This window comes from Globicephala melas, chromosome 5 (genome assembly GCF_963455315.2).
Source record: "Globicephala melas chromosome 5, mGloMel1.2, whole genome shotgun sequence".
Lineage (NCBI taxonomy): Eukaryota > Metazoa > Chordata > Mammalia > Artiodactyla > Delphinidae > Globicephala > Globicephala melas.
Window position 1 is genome coordinate 137,975,164 of NC_083318.1, and position 19,193 is coordinate 137,994,356.

Consider the following 19,193-nt stretch of genomic DNA (forward strand, 5'->3'; position numbering starts at 1 on the left):
TATATTAAATGCATTATGGTGTTAGGCGTCTGTGAATAATTAAGCAAGAGTCATGTGCAATAATTCAGAAATGATTCCATTAATGGTCAGAATTTTTCTGCATATTTAAAGAAAGTAAAAGCATATGAATATGTGTGTGTATATATATAGGCATATACATGCACACATATAGGGAGATTTCTGATTCAGCAGCCAGCATTAATTTTAATTTTTTGTTAACAGGTGGTGGAAATAGTAAACACTTTATAATATGAAAAAAAAAAAAAAAAAGGTTTCCCAAAGGAGACAACAAAGTTTGAGTGTGGGGTCATTACGGGACAGTCAGATTCAAGTGTTGGATGTATGGATGTGGTGCTCTTCAGAGAGATCTGGGCCGGGCACACAGCTACAGGAGTCGACAGCGAACACGTGGTATTTATCGCTGTGGATTTTCATAAGACCGCTGAGGCAAGGGTTAACTCATGGAAGAAGGAAACCTCTGGCATTTTGGTAAAGGGAAGAACACTTTGGAAGTGTGAAAGAGCAAGCGTGGATGAGACTTGAGTAAGGGCGTGATCGGGATGCAAAGAGACAGACGGAGGAGTCAGAGGCCAGTTCAGCAAGAGTTTTGTGCGCTGAGCCAAGAAATCAGAACCTTTCCCAAAGGTTATGGAGTCCCTCAGGGGACTCTGAGCGCTGGAGTGGCTTGAGTACGCTGTGGAAAATACACTCTAGGGTCAGGGTGAGGTAGGAACTGGTGGAGGAAGCCAAGAAGAGGGAGACCAATAACGAGCTCACTAGAAGGGCTGGGGGGAGAAGTGACAGCGGCGTCACGATGGGGATGGAAGTGAGGGGCACACTCACAAGATGGCGCAGACTCTGAATGTGGAAGTCTCGGCAACGACTGGACTTGAGAAGCTAAGGTAGAAAGAGGGGGTCCTAGGTAACCCCTAGGATCTGAGTTTGGATGGCAAAGGAAGCAAATGGAAACACTGTATTAGGAGACGTGGGGAGGATTTCCGTACTCGGGTTTTTATCGTTTTGAATTGAGATTTAAGATCAAGATGGGATAACCAGGCAGAAGTGGTGGATGTATGGGTACATTCTTCAGAGAGGCTGGGCTGCATACAGCACCTTAGGCGTTAACAGTGCACAGATGGAGGTACAGCCAGAGATTTGCACAAAATCGCTGAGGCAGAACGTATAGGAAATCAGAAGACCCATAGATTCAGGTCAGTGTCAAATTCAAGCTTTACAATAAAAAGCTAAACAGTGTCCAAGGACTTAATCTAAAACATAGCTTCTAATTTCAAGTTTACTGTGTATTTATTTATACTGAATTTCTAAAATTTTGGGACTCAAATTTATCAGGTAGTTTGGCAACCTGGTACTGCTGCTCCAGTTACACACCAAAAAACAATGAATAACAGCATACATTTATCATTTTCGAGCTTCTCAAAACAATTAAAGGTTAAAAAAATAATAAAAAGCCAGGGAGAGAGTATCATACGATTCCAGCTCCACATCAACCCAGAATACGAAGGGTCCTAAGTCCTTTCTACATTTAGAAACAGTTTTCCTCTTATTTCCAATCTTTGGGAAGAAACGTTTCAAGAATAAAAAGGGAAGTTTCTGCTCCTGTTTACTACATGTGCACAACACATCAACTGCATATATCCATTCAACACCGTTGCTCTTCAACTCTAGTCAAAAAAAAATGTAAAGAAATCAGAACATCACTGGGCAAGATTTCACCATATTGAGGAGTGTATGGAAGCCTGTACGTAACTTCCGGGTTTTGTGATCTCAAATATTCCTCTTAATCAAGATGTTTTATGCTTAGTCAGCTTACACAGGATGGGCAAACTGGACCATCCGCTGAGAAACAAATAGTCTGCAGCCCGTTATTGTAACTGAGATTCCCAACCTGGATATTCAAAGAAATTTAATACAACGGATCCAACAAAAGCCAGAGAAAACCTTAGCCTTCAGAAGTGCAGTGACCATGAACTCAAAATTCTTAGTAAAATGCTCAAACAAAAAATATGCAAATGTAATTCTCCAAAGTACATCTACTTTTTAATAAGCTGGATTTGGGGCAGCATCACCAGGGCTCCTGTTAATAAAGCTTTATTCAGTCTCATAATTGCAAGAAAGTAAGTAATATAATCAAAATTTGAAAACTGTGGTAGAAAATTTCAGAGATAAAATTTTAATTTCTCAACATACCTAAAACACTGCGATACGGGCTCACCACGTGTATGTTGGGCCTTCCACTTGGAGGTTTCCATATGCACCAAAGAGAACCTTCATTGTTTCCCTCTTTATCTATCAGATTTAATGTTAAAAATCTGTCCTAACCAGAGACAGCCTAAGCATATACAGTCAGTTTACATATAAGGCAAGAGCGCAGTTCTGGGAAGAAATAGGATGCCCTCTAAAAGACTCTTGTAAGGTACACGGCAGCCGTAAGGCTTGCAGTTGCCACATTCAGAGCTGTGAGTCATGACATTTAACAGGATGGGGGCGCGGGGGGGGGAAGCAGGCTGGGGCGAGGGAGACAGGAGCCCCATCAGCTTCCACAGAGAGCGGAACCCGACTGCGCACAGATGGCTTGACTCCACACATAGGATCAGCGCGCCTTCAAGACAAATACAAGAGTTCACATCAATATGCCAAGATTTATCCAACAAAACGTTAAAATGAAGGCTATCCAAAACATGACAAGGTGTCCTTATCCTTGGGAAGAGTAAGGCCTGACCATGTCCAGTTCCCGAAAACGCGAGTCCCCTGGTTGCAGCTCAAACACTCTTATCTGTGAAGATGAGTCACACTCAGTAGGGCGGATGGGGCCATCCTGTCACACCCAGAAGCCTGGCCCTGACGTCAGGCTGTGTAGACTGGAAGAAGCAGGACTATTAACGCTGAAAACTAGGAGGTATTTCTTAACAGAGAGCTTTACGTACTACGGGACTTTATATGGGTCACCATACCGTCCCCAGACCTTCCGTCTCACATATTCATACAGACGTCCATTCCAAAATACCAACTCTAATATCCTTTCTTTACAAAATTTACTTCCCAGAAGGTATCTTAATAATTCTTATGAAACATCTATGAAACTATAATAATCAATATTTAAGTAGTGATGATGCTGGAATAATGTCACCTGAGAGCAATATAGCACTTCGGAAATCTTAATGTAAAAATAACCAGTACCAGCAACTTAATTCTTACTCCACATTACTGCATATGTTTTAACATTATTACTTAAAAGCACATATTCTGTGAAGGTTATTGATTTATATACTGTTCAATTGTTCTAATTATTGGGTATTATTTACTGTTATTCACCAGTAATAGTAACACTTTATTTTTTTTTTAAATGGAGTGCAAACCATAAAATTTTTTTGCTGTTTTTTTTCTGAGTGGGGAGGGAGTGGGAATTGGATTTAGATTTTGTTTTTACAGGTAACTTCCAATTTAATGACATTTTTTGAGAAATATACTTATTTCCTAAGATAAATCTTTTACCCAAAGAAACCCCATTGAAATGGAAAATGGATCTACCACGTAATTCTTCTCCTGCCATGCCTTAATGTGAATTAAATAGACCTTAAAATCATAGTCTAGCAATCTGATTTTTTAAATGAGTATTCAATTTCAGTAGTATTTTTTTTTAAAGTCAACTTTTTGAACTGGCATTTGCTCAAAGCAGGGAATCTCAGTAACCAGCGAAAGTTGCACATTCAGGGTAAGAAAGAAATAGAAACTTTTTTCTACTTTTATAAAAGATGTATGAAAATTACAGAAGCCCAGGGCACGAACAAAACTTTATAAAACTTTACCTTTATCATACTGAGAATTAGCTTTCCCATTGTAAAGCCCTCTTCACTTTGTCACTTTCTACCTATGAAACAAATGGGTGCAATTCTAACAGGGAAAGTTCTGTTGCCATGTGTTTCAATAAACCACTTTGATGAAAAATGCAATAATATTTCTCCATATAAGAACATAAGACATGAAGAACATACGATGGGCATAGGTACTGCTTCTTTTTCCCCTTCCCTTTCTTTGAAGACTTCTCTTTAGAACAGGCTTCTTCAACACACAAGGAAATTAAAATAAAAAAGGCCACCGCCAATACAAACTTCATCTTGAAAAGTTAAATTTCAGGAGATCGATCTACAAGAAAGAACAAGAAAATGTTTACATTTATGAGGCAAACGGTAACTACACGACTCTTTAAGGAGTACGACCATTACTACCCAATGGACAAGGGTGTCTTGTACATCAAGTTCTCATTGCTTGTGGCAAACATCTGTCTTGCATACAGGTGCAAACATTAAGATTTTATCATATTTTGGGGCTTCCCGGGTGGCACAGTGGTTGAGAATCTGCCTGCCAATGCAGGGGACACGGGTTCGAGCCCTGGTCTGGGAAGATCCCTCATGCCACGGAGCAACTAGGCCCGTGAGCTACAACTACTGAGCCTGCGCGTCTGGAGCCTGTGCTCCGCAACGAGGTCACGATAGTGAGAGGCCTGCGCACCACGATGAAGAGTGGCCCCCCGCTCGCTGCAACTAGAGAAAGTCCTCGCACAGAAACGAACACCCAACACAGCCAAAAATAAAAATAAATAAATATTTTTTTTAAAAAAGATTTTATCATATTTTAAGCTTATTAAATATATTTAGTATAATTTTCTATTCTTCTCTTCTGAAGAAAAAACTCTGTAAGTTCCATCTTTGAAGTCCACTTTTAGACTTTTAAAATCATATCATGTGTGTTTTCATGTATAATTATGTACAGTGTCTGTGATTTGTTTTACTTGCATAAATGCTACTTGGCTTTAAAAAAAATTCTCATTGCTCAAACCTACACGATACATGGAAAGATGTTTACACGGTTTTAAGATGGTTACGATGGACTAGGTCATTTAAATCAATGTTTTGTTTTTTAAATTTCCTCTGTTCTTTGACTTTCGCATGTATATTTTTTCAAAACCAATAAAACTATTCTCGAAGAAAAGATAATTCTAAGTATTAAAGGACTGATAGAGAAAAAAGAAAAAACTATTATCAAAGAGTTTCACTGTCTAAATTCATTGTTTTTATTTATGTACATTAAATTCGCAGTTACCTTTTACCCAAAAAAGGTGCTCATTGATTTAAGTTAGCTTTTGGCTTTCCCACTCACATGATACTGACATTTATCGTTCAAATGATGATTTCTGACTCCAGAAATTCTAGGCAACATTGTATGAAATAAAATAGCAAATATAGTCAGCCTTCTCCAAATACTCTTCTTAGCTGTATTTTAATAACATTTTCCATGCTCCAGGAGAACTACATTCTTGCCTATCTGATGCATTAAAAAAAAAACAAAAAAACAAAAAAACCTTTAAGCATCTCCTAAACCCTGTAGTATTTAGACCTCTTCCGCATCTTTAATTCCCAAACCATAAACAGTGTCTCCTTCACTGTTTCCTGCACAGGAAGAGACCGGTCTACTCCTCAGCGTTCACGGAAGTCCCAGCTCCCCCTCATAATTTGGCTTCTCCTGTGTCACGTTTTTCATCTCTCTTCCTCCCAGGAAGTCTGATCTTCTCACGTTTCTCCTTCGCAGCCCTAAGCAAGCAGGAGGGGACGCCTCCCTGGTCCTCTCTCCCGAAGACGACGGAGGGGCTCACCAGGCCCACAGCTGCCCGCGGTCACCTCGCAGCACTGGACTCCCTGCCCCGCACCCCAGCCAGCGGCGGCATCCGGCCCCGACACCTGTGCCCACGGCCGCAGGGACTGCGCCCGCCTTCCCTCCCGGCGCCAGGAAGCCCGAGGCCGTCCTAGAGGTCTGAAGGGCGGAGAGAGAGATGCCACCCCGTCCTTCTGCGCCCACCCACACCTCCCGAAGGGGCAGCGGCAGGGGCTGACGGGCCCCGCAGACCAAACGCCGCCGACTGCACCCCTGCGGCCAACCTCACCTCCACCGCGGACTCGCGGGAGGCGCTGCGCCTCCGCCTCCCGCCGCCGCGGCGCCCCGCGCCCCGGCCAGGCCTCGCCGCAGGGGTGCTCATCCCGGACCCCCGCGCCGCCCCTCCCCCCGGAGCCGACCTACCCTGGCGCCCCGCCCGCAGCCCCGGAGGACGCGCGCTCGGGCCGGACGCGCCGGTGCGGGGGGAGCGGCTGCGTCCCGTCCCCGCGTCCCCGAGATGGGCTGACGCGCCTGCTCCGGCCGCCGAGCCTGCGCCGTGTGGTCCGCGCCTGTGCGGTCGGGACGCTGCGCGGCCGCGGAACGGAGCGGGGACGGCGTTGGGGACGGAGAGGGGCACGACGTTGGGGACGGAGAGGGGCACGGCGTTGGGGACGGAGTTGGGGACGGAGATGGGGACGGAGTTGATGGGGACGAAGTTGATGGGGACGGAGTTGGGGACGGAGATGGGGTTGGAGATGGGGACGGAGTTGGGGACGGGGATGGGGATGGAGATGGGGACGGAGTTGGGGACAAAGATGGGGACGGAGTTGGGGACAGAGATGGGGACGGAGTTGGGGCAGGGGCCGGGGAGGGCAGGGGTGTCCCGGCCGCGCGAGCGTCCCCTCCCCAAGTCTAGCGGGAGAATGTGGTCCCCGCCAGGGGCTGGAGACGATGCGGGCGGGGGTGGTGAGGGCAGGGGTTGGATCAGAAGGAAAACCCTTTCAAGGAGCTGGAATCGTTTAGGGTCTATTTCTGACCATTAGTCTGGAAAAACAAACAAACAAACAAACAAACAAAAAAACCCAACAATAGACTAACAAATGACCTTCTTGGGCCAAAGCGGGTAACATACATTTTCTGTGCCTTCATCGTCTGCCTAGTCTACTGGCATCTAACTTCATCTCGGAGTCTTATTTCCAATTTCTCAAAGCCTGACCTTTTAAGCGCACTTAAATTGAGCAGAATCACTAAAGCCGTATAAACTTGGACACAAGTTGTTTTCATACCTTGGCTATTGTGAATAATGCTGCTATGAACATTGGGGTGCATGTATCTTTTTGGATTTTCTTCAGATAAATACTCAAAAGTGGAATTTCTGAGTCATATGGTAGTTCTATTTTTAAAATTTTGAGGAACCATCATACTGTTTTCCATAGTGGCTGCACTAATTTGCACTCCCACCAAGTGTAGGAGGGTTCCCTTTTCTACACATTCTTGCCAACACTTGTTACTTCTTGTCTTTTTTGAAGATAGCCGTTCTGACAGGTGAGGTGATAGTTAATTGTGGTTTTGATTTTCATTTCCCTGGTGATGAGTGATGTTGAGCGTCTATTCATGTGTCTGATGGCCATCTGTATGTCTTCTTTGGAAAAATGCCTATTCAGATCTTATGCCCACTTTTTTATTGGGTTGTTCGTTTGCTTGTTTGTTTTCATATTGAGTTGTATGAGTCCTTTATATATTTTGGATATTAACCCCTTATTGGACATATTTGCAAATATCTTCTTCCATTCGGTAGGTTCCCTTTTCGTTTTGTTGATGGTTTCCTTTGCTGTGCAAAAGCTTTTTAGTTTGTGTCCCATTTGTTTATTTTTGCTTTTGTTGCTTTTGCTAGAGGAATCAGATCCAAAAAATATTGCTAAGACCAATGTCAAAGAGCATAGTGCCTAAGTTTTCTTCTCCGAATTCTATGGTTTCAGGGCTTACATTTTAAGTCTTTAATCCATTTTCAGTTTATTTTCGTATCTGGTATGGGAAAGTGTTCCAGTTTCATTCTTTTACCTGTAGCTGTCCAGTTTTCCCAGCACCATTTATCAAAGAGGCTGTCTTTTCCCCATTGTGTATTCTTGCCTCCTTTGTCCTATTAATTGATCCTGTACATGTGGGCTTATTTCTAGGCTCTCTATTTTATTCCATTGATCTATGTGTCTGTTTTTGTGCTAGCACCATACTGTTTTGATTACTATAACTGTGTAATATCATTTCAAATATGGGAGTGTGGTACCTCCAGCCTTGTCCTTTTTTCTCAAGATTGCTTTGGCTATTTGGGGTCTTTTGTGATTCCATATAAATTTTAGGATTATAAAATTCTGTGGAAAATGCCATGGGTACTTTGACAGGAGTGGCACTGATTCTGTAGATTGCTTTGGGTAGAAAATATATTTTAACAATATTAATTCTTCTCATATATGAGTACTGTGTATCTATTTATTAGTATTGTCTTCAATTACTTTTATCAGTGTCTTACAGTTTTCAGAGTACAGATCTTCCACTTTCTTGGTTAAAGAAAGCATTCCTAGGTATTTTATTCTTTTTGGTGGATTGTGAATGGGATTGTTTTCTCAATTTCTCTTTCTGATATTTCATTATTGCTGTATAGAAATGGAACAGCTTTCTGTATACTGATTTTGTATCCTGCAAATTTCTGAATTCATCAATTAGTTCTAATAGTTTTGTGGTGGGGTCTTTTGGGTTTTCTATATATGGTACCATGTCATCTGCAAATAGTGACAGTTTTACTCCTTCCTTTACAATCTGGATGTCTTTCATTTCTTCTTGTCTGATTGCTGCGCTAGGCTTTTCAATACTTTGTTAAATAGAAGCGGCAAGAGTGGGCATTCTCGTCTTGTTCCTGATCTTAGAGGAAAAGCTTTGATCTTTTTATCATTGAGTATGAGGTTAGCTGTGGGTTTGTCATAAATGGCCCTTATTATGTTTAGATATGTTTCCTCTGTACCAAATTTGTTGAGAGTTTTTAATCACAAATGGATTTTTAATTTTGTCAAATGCTTTTTCACATCTATTGAGATGATCATGTGTTTATTCTTTGTTTTGTTAATGTGGTGTATCATATTGAATGATTTGTGGATATTGAACTATCCTTGCATCTCTGGAATAAGTCCCACTTTATCATGATGTATGATCCTTTTGATGTATGGTTGAATTTGGTTTGATAATATTTTGTTGAAGATTTCTGCATCTATGTTCATCAGGGACATTGGTCTGTAGTTTTCTTTTTTTGTAGTATCTTTTCCTGGTTTTGGTTTCAGTATAATGTTGGCCTCTAAGAATATGTTAGGAAGTGTTCCTTCCTCTTCACTTTTTTGGAATAGTTTGAGATGGATAGGTTTTAACTCTTCTTTCAACATTTGGTAGAATTCCCCTGTGAAGCTATCTTGTTTTTTATTTGGAGTTTTTTGATAACTGATTTGATTTCACTACTAGTAACTGGTCTGATCAGATTTTCTCTTGCTTCCTGATTCAGCCTTGAAATATTGTATGTTTTTAAGAATTCCCATTTCTTCTAGGTTGTTCAATTTATTGGCATATAACTGTTCATAGTATTCCCCTATGATTGTTTGTATTTCTGTGATATCAGTTGTAACCTCTCTTTCATTTCTAATTTTATTTACTGGGCCCTCTTTGTTTCTTGTTAAATCTGGCTAAAGGTTTATTAATTTTGTTTATCTTTTCAAAAAAGCAGGTCTTAGTTTCATCAATCTTTTCTATTGGTTTTTACTTTTGGTCTCTATTTCATGTATTTCTGCTCTGACTGCAAGTTATTTTAATACACTTATTATCTATGAAAAACCAGAGGCTCAGAGAAGGAATTTGTTTCTCCAGGATAATAGAGTTGAAGGGGAAGAGATAGGAGTATTTCACCTTTAATGTCCTATTAGAACATTAAAACTCCAGTTTTAGTTGCACATGAGTTAATGCAGGTTATTTTTTAGACATAGACTTGGCTTGTACAGAATTCTGGCTACAGTTTAGGAAGTTGAAGTAAAAGAGGCTGTTCTAGTAGTAGATCCAGAATTTTACTTCCAATGTCAGGTTGGTCCTAAAGATTAATGAATATGTGAATTGTTTTTCACTTAATTTTTCTTTCTGTTCCATATAATAGCAATAATAATAATTATCATTTTCAGTGATTGAGGGTGTACTATTTTCCAGGTGCTGCATAAATTTATTATCTCCTCTCCACCTTTATGAGGGCAATACTCTTCTTATTACCATTCATAGATAAAGATCCAAAGGCATCATATAACTTTTCCCAAGTTTGTTAATAACATTCCTAATAAATGATTGAGAGAGCTATGCACCTAAGTATGTCTGATTTTGGAAGCTGGGCACTAAAAATATTTTTGTGTGGCTGTAAATTTTATATTTAATAGTGGCTAATGACATCCAAAATAACATTTATATACAACCAAAACACATTAACTGTGATGTAATTTTGAGAAAATAAAAGTAGAAATATGAGTAAGAAACTCCTGTTTATGAATTTGAGTATTATATTCTGTCTCATCCAATTGAGGAAACAGTTCTGAACCATCAAAGGCCACTGTAACTTCTATTAATCCACCACAGCCCTTACCCCATAGAGAGGACCTATCTGTGATTGGAGGTGTATGGTTTTCAAGATTTTAATGTTTTGCCAGAATATTCACTGTAAAAGCAGTGACATTATATGATACAGCTTTTAGATAAATTAGAAATACTGTATGTCCTAAGTCCTTAGCAAAAGAAGAGGAAGAATTACTCACCTCTTTGTTAATGACATGATACTATTACCATACTTTAAGAATATGCCTTAGGAAAAAGCAAGTGAACTTAATGATTATTTAGTGTTATTGTTACCAAACTAAACTTGGGTCCACTTGCCCGTGTGCAGAAAAGCCAAACTACTGACACTGGGTTGTGGTGAAGGAAAGTACAGCGTTTATTGCAGGGCAAAAGCAAGGAGAATGGGCAGCTCATGCTCAAAAGACCTGAACTCCCTAATGGCTTTCAGGGAAGGGTTTTAAAGGCCATGTGAGGGTGGGGCTGCAGAGTGCATGATTAGCTCATGCACAATTCTCAGGTTGGCTGGCATCAAGGTGAGGTTTCAAGCATCATCAACCTTCTGGTTTCAAATGGTCTAGGGTCTGTGTTCTTACAGTCAGCACTTTTCATCTGGTGGGTCTGCTTCCTATAAAAACAACCTAGGACTGTGTGTCGGACATTTATCTGTATCTTTCAGGGAACTGGGAGTTCAGTGATTCTGCTGTGTGGCTGGTTTATAGTCTAAATTGTTACCAGTTTCCAAGTCCAACAGCTAACCTTTGTTTCTACATCTTCATATTCCTAATCCTTAGCTCTTGACCTGGACTTTTACTTCAAAAAATCAAGGACACAGGAGCTTGTACACAGTTTCATTATCAAGGCTAGTCCAATATCAAAATCACTGATTTTCACCAAAGCTCTTAACATCCAGATAGATATTATGAAGCAACTGTCATCCACAGATCAGTTTGTGTGAGTTATTTATTCTTTTTTGTTTTTTTTAAATAGGGGCAGAAAGTTGTATTGAAGCCATTTTTCTGTCTAGAAGAGTTAGTGTAAATAAGGTTACAGTTAGAAAGACATAGACCTGGAATTTAAACAGTGCAGCAATCCCCCATATAGCCATCGTAAAACAGTTATCAATAATTGAACATTTGCTTTATCTGTGTCTTTTTAAAGGTAGTTAAAGGCGTTGTCATGTTATTTCAATACTTGCTCCCATATGCATCTCTGGAAACCAGACACCTTCACACATTACCACAATGTCATTTTCACACCTAACAAAATGAAGAATCCCTTAGTATCACCTAAATTCTGCCCATAATTAAATTTTCCCAGTTATTTTAAAATATATATATAAACATATTTTAACATAAACATATATATTTTTTTCACATCATGCTTCTCTCTCTCTCATGCCCTCTCTCGCTCATTCCTGCCTTTTCTGTGTGTGTTGAGTCTTTCATTCTTCTGCTTTGCAGTTAGCATGTGATAAACCAGCTCGTTCCTACCGCTCGAAGCCAGATGCTTCTCTGAAGCAATGATGACAGTTCCTGGGGCAGAAGCAGATGGCCAGTCACTCAGGCCCACAAATCTTCCAGTGAAACAGAATCTCTGCCAGAAGTATTTTCAGTTTTTACCAAGTCTGAACAAATAGTAGCCTCTTTTGACCAGCTCTGAATGTGCCCATCAGCAGTGCTGCAAGTCTGGGAAGATCTCATGCTCTCCTCCAGGAGTTCATGCCTTAAGTGTCCTGAACAACAGCTGTCTTCCCCGGTAACCAGAGCAGATGTGTCACATCAGTTTAGAAAGCAACCCAAAACCTGTCTTTTAGAAACTTGTAAGTAGTGTCAATGTTCATTTTTTTTGCTTATTACCTCTTTCTTTTAAGACCTAGGTAAACAATTAATATTAGAGAAGTATTATCTATGGACAATATGAAGAATTTATTCCTCTAAGTTTTCTAATACCAAGCTACATCAACTGGAAGTTCCAAAAATGCACATTGCATGGATTCTAAATTTGTGTCTTTGTTGGAAGTGTTTTTCTATTTGCCATACCAGTAAACTCCATTTACAATTTATGTCTATGATATGACAGATGATGACCAAGAACTGGCTTCTTATTTCAGCAATTTATTTTTTAGAATTAGTAAGTGAATGTATAATGGTTGTACAAATATTAAAAGTAAGCTATAGAAATAAAACTGTGGTATGTATCAAATTATTATGGTTTTAAAATAAGATTTAAAATCAGCCTCACCAAACAAAGTAAGCTCATCATGTTATCATTAAGAACAACTTTAGCTTGCCGTGGATTTTTTTTTTTTTTTTTTTTTTTTGGTACGCGGACCTCTCACTGTTGCGTCCTCTCCCGTTGCGGAGCACAGGCTCCGGACGCGCAGGCTCAGCGGCCACGGCTCACGGGCCCAGCCGCTCCGCGGCATGTGGGATCTTCCCGGACCGGGGCACGAACCCACGTCCCCTGCATCGGCAGGCGGACTCTCAACCACTGCGCCACCAGGGAAGCCCGTGGATTTGGTTTTTTGGCATGTCGGAGTGTATGGCTTTATTTTATTAGTATATTAGTTACGTCTTTGTATTTTCATGACCCATCTCTTCAAAAGATCATTTGAAAAGCCCTGGATGCATGACTTTCTTCTCAGAATCATGTGTTCCTTCTTGGAGACAGGAATTAGAGCCATAGTCACCAAAATAATTATTCCAAAGAAGTGGGGGTGGGGGTGGGTGGGCAGAGACAATATTTTAATGATAAAAAACAATATTGCTGGAATATTCTCTTCAGATCTTATGGTGAGCGGAGCTTCGTGGTGGTGTATATGTTTTTAAAAAGATTTACTTTGGGGGCTTCCGTGGTGGTGCAGTGGTTAAGAATCTGCCTGCCAATGCCAGGGTTTTATCATTACGACAGAAGATTCATGTATGGGGTATTCACGGCTCCCTGAGGAGGGAGTGATGATTAACAGCCTGAGGGAAGGGAGACGATTATGATCTCTCATTGAGATGATGTCTCAGTTGGGTTTTAGAGAATCAGTGTGCCAGATTGACCAAAGGGAATTCCTAACAAGTGGAAAGGTGGGTGTGGAGACATAGATATACAATACATGGTGTGGACATTTTTCCACAGAGTTTTATTTTTCTGGAACATAAAGAATTTGTGATTCAGGGAAGAGAGAGAATGACAGAAAATGAAGCTGGAGGGGTGCATGGACCAGACAAGTAAGGGTCTCATTTACAATGATGCTTATTTTATAGGTTGAAATAAAGCTGGGAAGGGTCTTAAGAGAAGGGAATTATGTAATTGGATTTGTTTTGTAGAGTGATCACTTGAACAGCCATCTGGAGACAGTGTTGGGACAGACAAGAAGCAAGAAGACACTGAGGAAGTTGTCGGTAGGTAGCGTCTCAGGAAATAAAAAGAGTCCAGAGAATAAGAGAGACATCGATGACACAGACTTAAGGATGCACGATGGACCATGGTAGGATGAGGGTCGCAGAACCAAGTGTGCCGATGGCCAAAAACAGGCACGACAGGGAAGTTATTCTTGGCTTGTGTGTTTGGTTTGTTTTATTTCATTTCAGTGGCTGACAGGACGATAGAAACTGTGGTTGGGCAGTTTCAAGGAATAACTTTCTTATCGATATCCTGCACTACACTCCGATTGTCCTTCTGCTACCCCTCCTTGACAAAATTCCAATCCTGCGTGAAGCCCACGACCTGCTTTCTCCAAAACTGAGTGGACGGATTAATTACTTAACAGAACAGCTTTAATGGCATTTATAGCAGACGGGCCCTTTATGTGCTCGGCAATCTTATTACGTTTGCTCTGGTTTCCATGGTTATTTCATTCATTCTCCATGGTCCTCGAACTTCCATCACCCGGCTCCCTACTCACCCTCAACAGGTGACAAAACAGAAGGCAGCATTCGCTCGACGTTCATTCAACAAACCTACCCATGATGAGAACTTTGCTTTTCTCCTCCACTCAGCTAACAGCAAACGTTTCCTCTCCATCTCGCCTCCCATCCACCACCAGCTGCATCACCTTGCTTCGACTCTCGGCATCTTTCATGTATCCAGGAGCCGTGACGCTGCCTTCCCCTCTCCCTTTCCCTTACCTCCAGCTGCTCCCTTCCTATCAACCCCAGCACTAAACATAACACTCTCCAACATTTGAAAATAAGAACCTTCTCCCCAAAGCTAAGTAATTGACAATAAACTTTGGTGTTAAATGAAAACAAAGTCGTGGGAAACAGCATCCCGCCTCTGACACTCTCCATCTGCAATCGCGCTTGCTCCTTTTGCTAGACCTTGCTTTTCTCTCCTCACGTGATCAGCCTTATTATGCACTGGAGGGACAGCATTAGGACACCTGTGTATTGAAACGTCCTTGACCCAAGGTCAGTGCTGTATTAGTTTGCTGCAGCTGCCACAACAAAGTTACAAAGACCGGGTGACGTAAACAAGAGAAATGCAGCTTCTCACAGTTCTGGGGCTGGAAGGCTGAGACCACCACCCCACCAGGGTTTGCTCTGAGGTGTCTCTGCGTGGCTTGCTGATGGCGGCCCTCTTGCTTCCTGGCTGCATGGCCATCCCTGTGTTGTACACATCCTTGGTGTCTCCTCTGCTTCTTCTAAGAACACCAGTCCTGTTGGATGAGGGCTGTTCCCTCGCAACCTCGTTTTACCTTAATCATCTCTTGAAGACCTTATCTCCAAATATGGCTACATTTGGAGGTACCAGGGGTTGGAGCTATAACACATGCATTTGCGGGATGGGGGCGGGGCAGTAAACAATAAAGTTCATAACTTTATTGACTGCTACGTATTAGGTTATTGATTTCTTCTCTCATTCTGAAGGTGGAGGGAACCATTTCAGACCTATCATAACACCTGGACTTTGGTCATAGCACCTGGAATGCAGAAGAGAGATTCATGAGTGACAGGATTCTGACAATGCCGTTGATACAGAGAACTGATTAAATGTGGAGGATAGTGAAAAGCGCTCAAAGGCAACTCGCAGCTTTTGAACTTGGATGAGTAGGTGGCCATTGGTATATCTACAAGGAAGATGGAACAGAAGAAGTGCAATGGTGGGAAGAAGGATGACGTGTTTTATTTCAGGGGCACTGAGATTGAGACAGCAAGCCAGTGCTTGGGAGAAAGTCAGGGAAGCAGAGGTAATATCAGGCACAAGGCCAACCAATACCCTGAGGGAAAATACAGAATAAGACGTGCAGCCGTGTCTGTGGGGGGACGCTCACACTTAGAGGAAGAATGATGGGGAAATTGTTAAAATTGATAAGGAAAGGAAATTCATGGAAGCAAAGAAAGGAGAGCATTTAAAAAAAAGAGAGAGAGAGAGAGAGAACTTCAGAGCCTAAGGCTTCAGTTTGCCATCTTCAGTGAGTAAGATGGAGCTCATGGGAAAATGGGGTCGGGGGGGGGGAAGGTCAGGGACCCAGAACAAGCAGGGATCCGCTACCTTACACCAGAAGCTTTATGAGCTGTATCTCTGACACTGAAGGCAGGTATCGGATTTCATCTGTTTCTGTGTTAGAGCCAGGTTTGAAATCTAGGTCTTTTCATTTTCATACCCTGCTTCATGTAAATGAGTCATAGTAAATTACCTATATGGAATGTTAAAATAAATACATTTGAAGTCAAAACACAGTATTGAACAGAAAATAGAATTGGTAAGAATAAATGATAGATAGGTAGATAGATAGATACTTAGATATAGATAGACTCTAAAAAACATTAGTAGAAGCTAATTTCTACTAAGTAGCTTTTTTGACATTTTTCGACCTCATATGTAGCTCACCAAGTGCCAATGAGAGATCTCCATAAGCATTTATGAAGTTCTCATTGGTCAAAACTGATAGTCCCAAGTGAAAACTATTTAAACCAAGACAAAACAACTAACTGTACTTTTGATAAAAATTCTTCTGTCGTTCTTGTGTTCAATTTCTTTTATTTACTAATTCTAATTAATTCAACTCAGTTTCCTATGCTTTCTTTGTAGGTTATTGAAGCCTAGAATCTGGTTATTGAAAGTTCGTGAAGGTGGAAATGATAGATGCTTAGAACAATGACATCAGACAATACTTATTTTTAGTAAGAAAATTACTCTAATTAAAGCTGAAGAAATACCATATAGCTCATTTTAATTCTATTTTTCTTTCAATAAAAACATGTTTTGGGTATCCACTATGGGTCAAACATTGTGGAAGCAACTGAAATGTAAAAACTAGTAAGAAATGGTACTTACACTAAAGTGATCCAAAGTGAGGCAAACAGATATATTTATAAAACTATGTTACGTGTTGCCACTTAACACAATGGCTGGATCATCATAGGGAAATGGAAAAAGATGAAGCCAGGGAGGAGAGTATAACCAGATAATGAAGAACATTGAACAACATGCTTAAGAGTTTATTTTCATTTCATTCTGAAGACTATGAGAGCCATTGAAGAGCTTTCATTGGGAGATAAAAACGACCAGATTAACATTTAAGAAGTATGATCAGCAAAAGAACATGCTGATTTTGAATTGCTGTCAAATATTGAAGGGTGTCATTAAAATAGATTAAGCAAACAGTGTAATGAATTTGCACTGAGAGTAAATCTCTTTCAAAGTAACATATTGCGATTCCAAAATAACACAGCACCGTTATTTCAATTTTGTGCTATATTCATTACTGTTAGGTAATTTTATTAGAATAGAGGTAAAACTGATTCAAGAAGTTATTTATGGTATTTTTTTTAATGTAAATCTCTCCACTAACAAATTCTGTGCAAAACTTGACTGTCAACCAATCTCTCTCCGCGATTGATAGCCGGCTCTATCCCAATGGTGTGTGTTAAGTAATTTTGTACCTAAAACTTTTTAAAAATAAAAATAGTACTGGCCTAAAGGAAAATAATCTGAAAAAATATACATATATGTATATAATTGAATCACTTCGTACCTGAAACTAACATAATACTGTAAATCAACTCTACTTCTGTTTTAAAAAATAGAGCTGGCAAAAATAGTTGCTCTAACACAAGTCAGTGTTACTCGAGGAAATTGCACCTGTGCTGCCATAACTGTAGCTGGGTTCGCTGAACCTCTGGGAGCCTGACGCCCGAGCAGGCGTGGAATGCGAGTACGTGCACACGATGGACAGGCTTGCATTGGGAATTCTTAAGGAGGAGGAAGAGAGACGTTTATATCTCAGGCTGAATTTGGAGCACCGCTGGGGAATCTTTTCCACTAGATTTATGAATGAAAGTTTTTATCTTCCTAAGTATTGGAGAACTATATGACACAATAGGGTCAAAATTCCTAGCTATTTAATATAAATTTCTGTCCATGGATTTTGGAAAACTTCCAGATGAATAACACATTTGGACTGCACAAGGATAAAATATTTATTATCTTTTTTCTAGTCTGGAATATAATGACATGTATGTAGGAAGACAAACATATAACAACAGATCAATATGATACTTGAGATGTGAGTCTATGCCCCTTGGAAAAGTATGGGGTAGTTTTGTTTGTGTTTGAGTGTGTTTTACAAAGAAATATAGGAATTCCAGAAATGATTCTTCATTTATTGCCATTCCATTTTGGTTAGTATAATTCCAAAGGAAAATATGTGCCACTGATTGAGTTGTTTCCATCTGAAAACCAAGACAAAAGATGTGTCCTCCAGACGTCACACCAGGTACAGTGTTACTGATGGAATAGCTGAAAGCAAGGCTCGTGGAAGAACATATTTCAGATTTTACAGTCGGGGGCATTTAGTGTAGTTCCACTGATTTCCTTGTGAACATGTAACTGCTGCTTTTAGCAAATTCGTGGCTCCACATGGGAATTGATCAGGAAGATGAGGGAAGCCAGGAAGGAGAAAGTATGCCAAGATTTAAGGAGGTCAAAAGAAACTGGAATGTTGACACATGAGCAAAGCTCAGGAAATTTAATACTATTTCCATTGCTTTCGAGCAACGTATTTTATGATCTCCACATTGACAAGTAGGCCAAAATGTATTTCAAAAAATAGGCCTCTTCATTTTCACAATTTATCAGGATAATATTATTTTGTGAATAAATAGGGCAGTCTTGATTTGAGAATTTTCACTTGGCCAGATGCGAAATAAGAATTGAAGAGTTTTCCTAATACAAAGATATAGATATAGTTCTTTACTTCAGTTAATTGAAATGTGAGAATCTCTTTTACTTATCAAGATGAAATATTAAACATTCTTCAGTCTTTGTCAGGCACACACTGCTGTGTTTTAGCAGATCTCAATATAACAGGGTTGCTTTGTCTAATTTTTGTTATGCAAGAAGATGGAGAAAAGTTAATAAGCAGCAAAAGAGTCTGTAAAGATGGCTTCCTATGCTACTAATAAATCCTTTTTTTAAAAAAAGTTACCTCTTTAGTCATTTGAGTGTGTGTGTGTGTGTGTGTGTGTGTTCTAAGAATTTGGGGCCAAGGGCTACAGCTTAGGGAGAAGTGGGAGATCACCCTGTCTTGTAAAATGTGCTCTTTTCCAAGGGGCCCTGCAAGCAGTAGTGTCCATCATGAGGCTGTGCAGTCGGAAAGGAAAGCCTGCTGCAGACACTAGGGTGATGACGTCCCAGGCTGTGCCCTTCACAGAGGAATGCCCCTTTCTGCTTTGTGATCGTGGCTCAGGGAAAAACAAAGCTCTTAGCCATCCAGTCCCCCTAAGGAGGACCGGCCAGCGGAATGCAAAGCCAGGAGAAGAATGCCCCTCTCTGCTCCCTCCCTAAGAGCTGACAAACCTGGAGGAGTCCAAATAGGGCCACTCGACCTACGGTCAGCTTGCCAGGCCATGGGGTCCTCACCAAATGATGACAGGATTCATTTCTAACCTCACCACCTGAGT

General features: G+C 40.6%; 1 protein-coding gene and 1 long non-coding RNA gene across 7 annotated transcripts in view; one reads left to right on the top strand and one right to left on the bottom strand.

Moving 5' to 3' along the window:
* Positions 1-6,235, bottom strand: part of GLRB (glycine receptor beta) — a 69,391-nt gene extending 63,156 nt beyond the window's left edge. For 2 of the 3 annotated variants that reach the window (XM_060299888.1, XM_030865762.2), the window contains exons 1-2: positions 6,094-6,235; positions 4,014-4,164 (exon numbers count right to left, since the gene is read on the bottom strand). In XM_060299888.1, the coding sequence (XP_060155871.1) occupies positions 4,014-4,135 (122 nt within the window). In that variant the 5' untranslated portion in view covers positions 4,136-4,164; positions 6,094-6,235. Of the gene's footprint in view, positions 1-4,013; positions 4,165-5,959; positions 6,058-6,093 lie in introns of those variants that run through there. The other variant, XM_060299887.1, reaches the window with a different exon arrangement.
* A 426-nt stretch (positions 6,236-6,661) lies between these two features.
* LOC132597377 (uncharacterized) lies at positions 6,662-18,680 on the top strand. 4 transcript variants are annotated; one of them, XR_009564153.1, is made up of 4 exons: positions 6,662-12,115; positions 13,614-15,032; positions 15,156-15,475; positions 16,321-18,680. It is a non-coding gene; the product is annotated as an uncharacterized lncRNA (long non-coding RNA). The 4 variants fall into 4 exon arrangements; XR_009564151.1 differs by having other exon boundaries at positions 6,662-11,247; positions 11,757-12,115; positions 13,614-15,475; XR_009564152.1 differs by having other exon boundaries at positions 6,662-7,215; positions 11,757-12,115; positions 13,614-15,475.
* Positions 18,681-19,193: the final 513 nt, after the last annotated feature.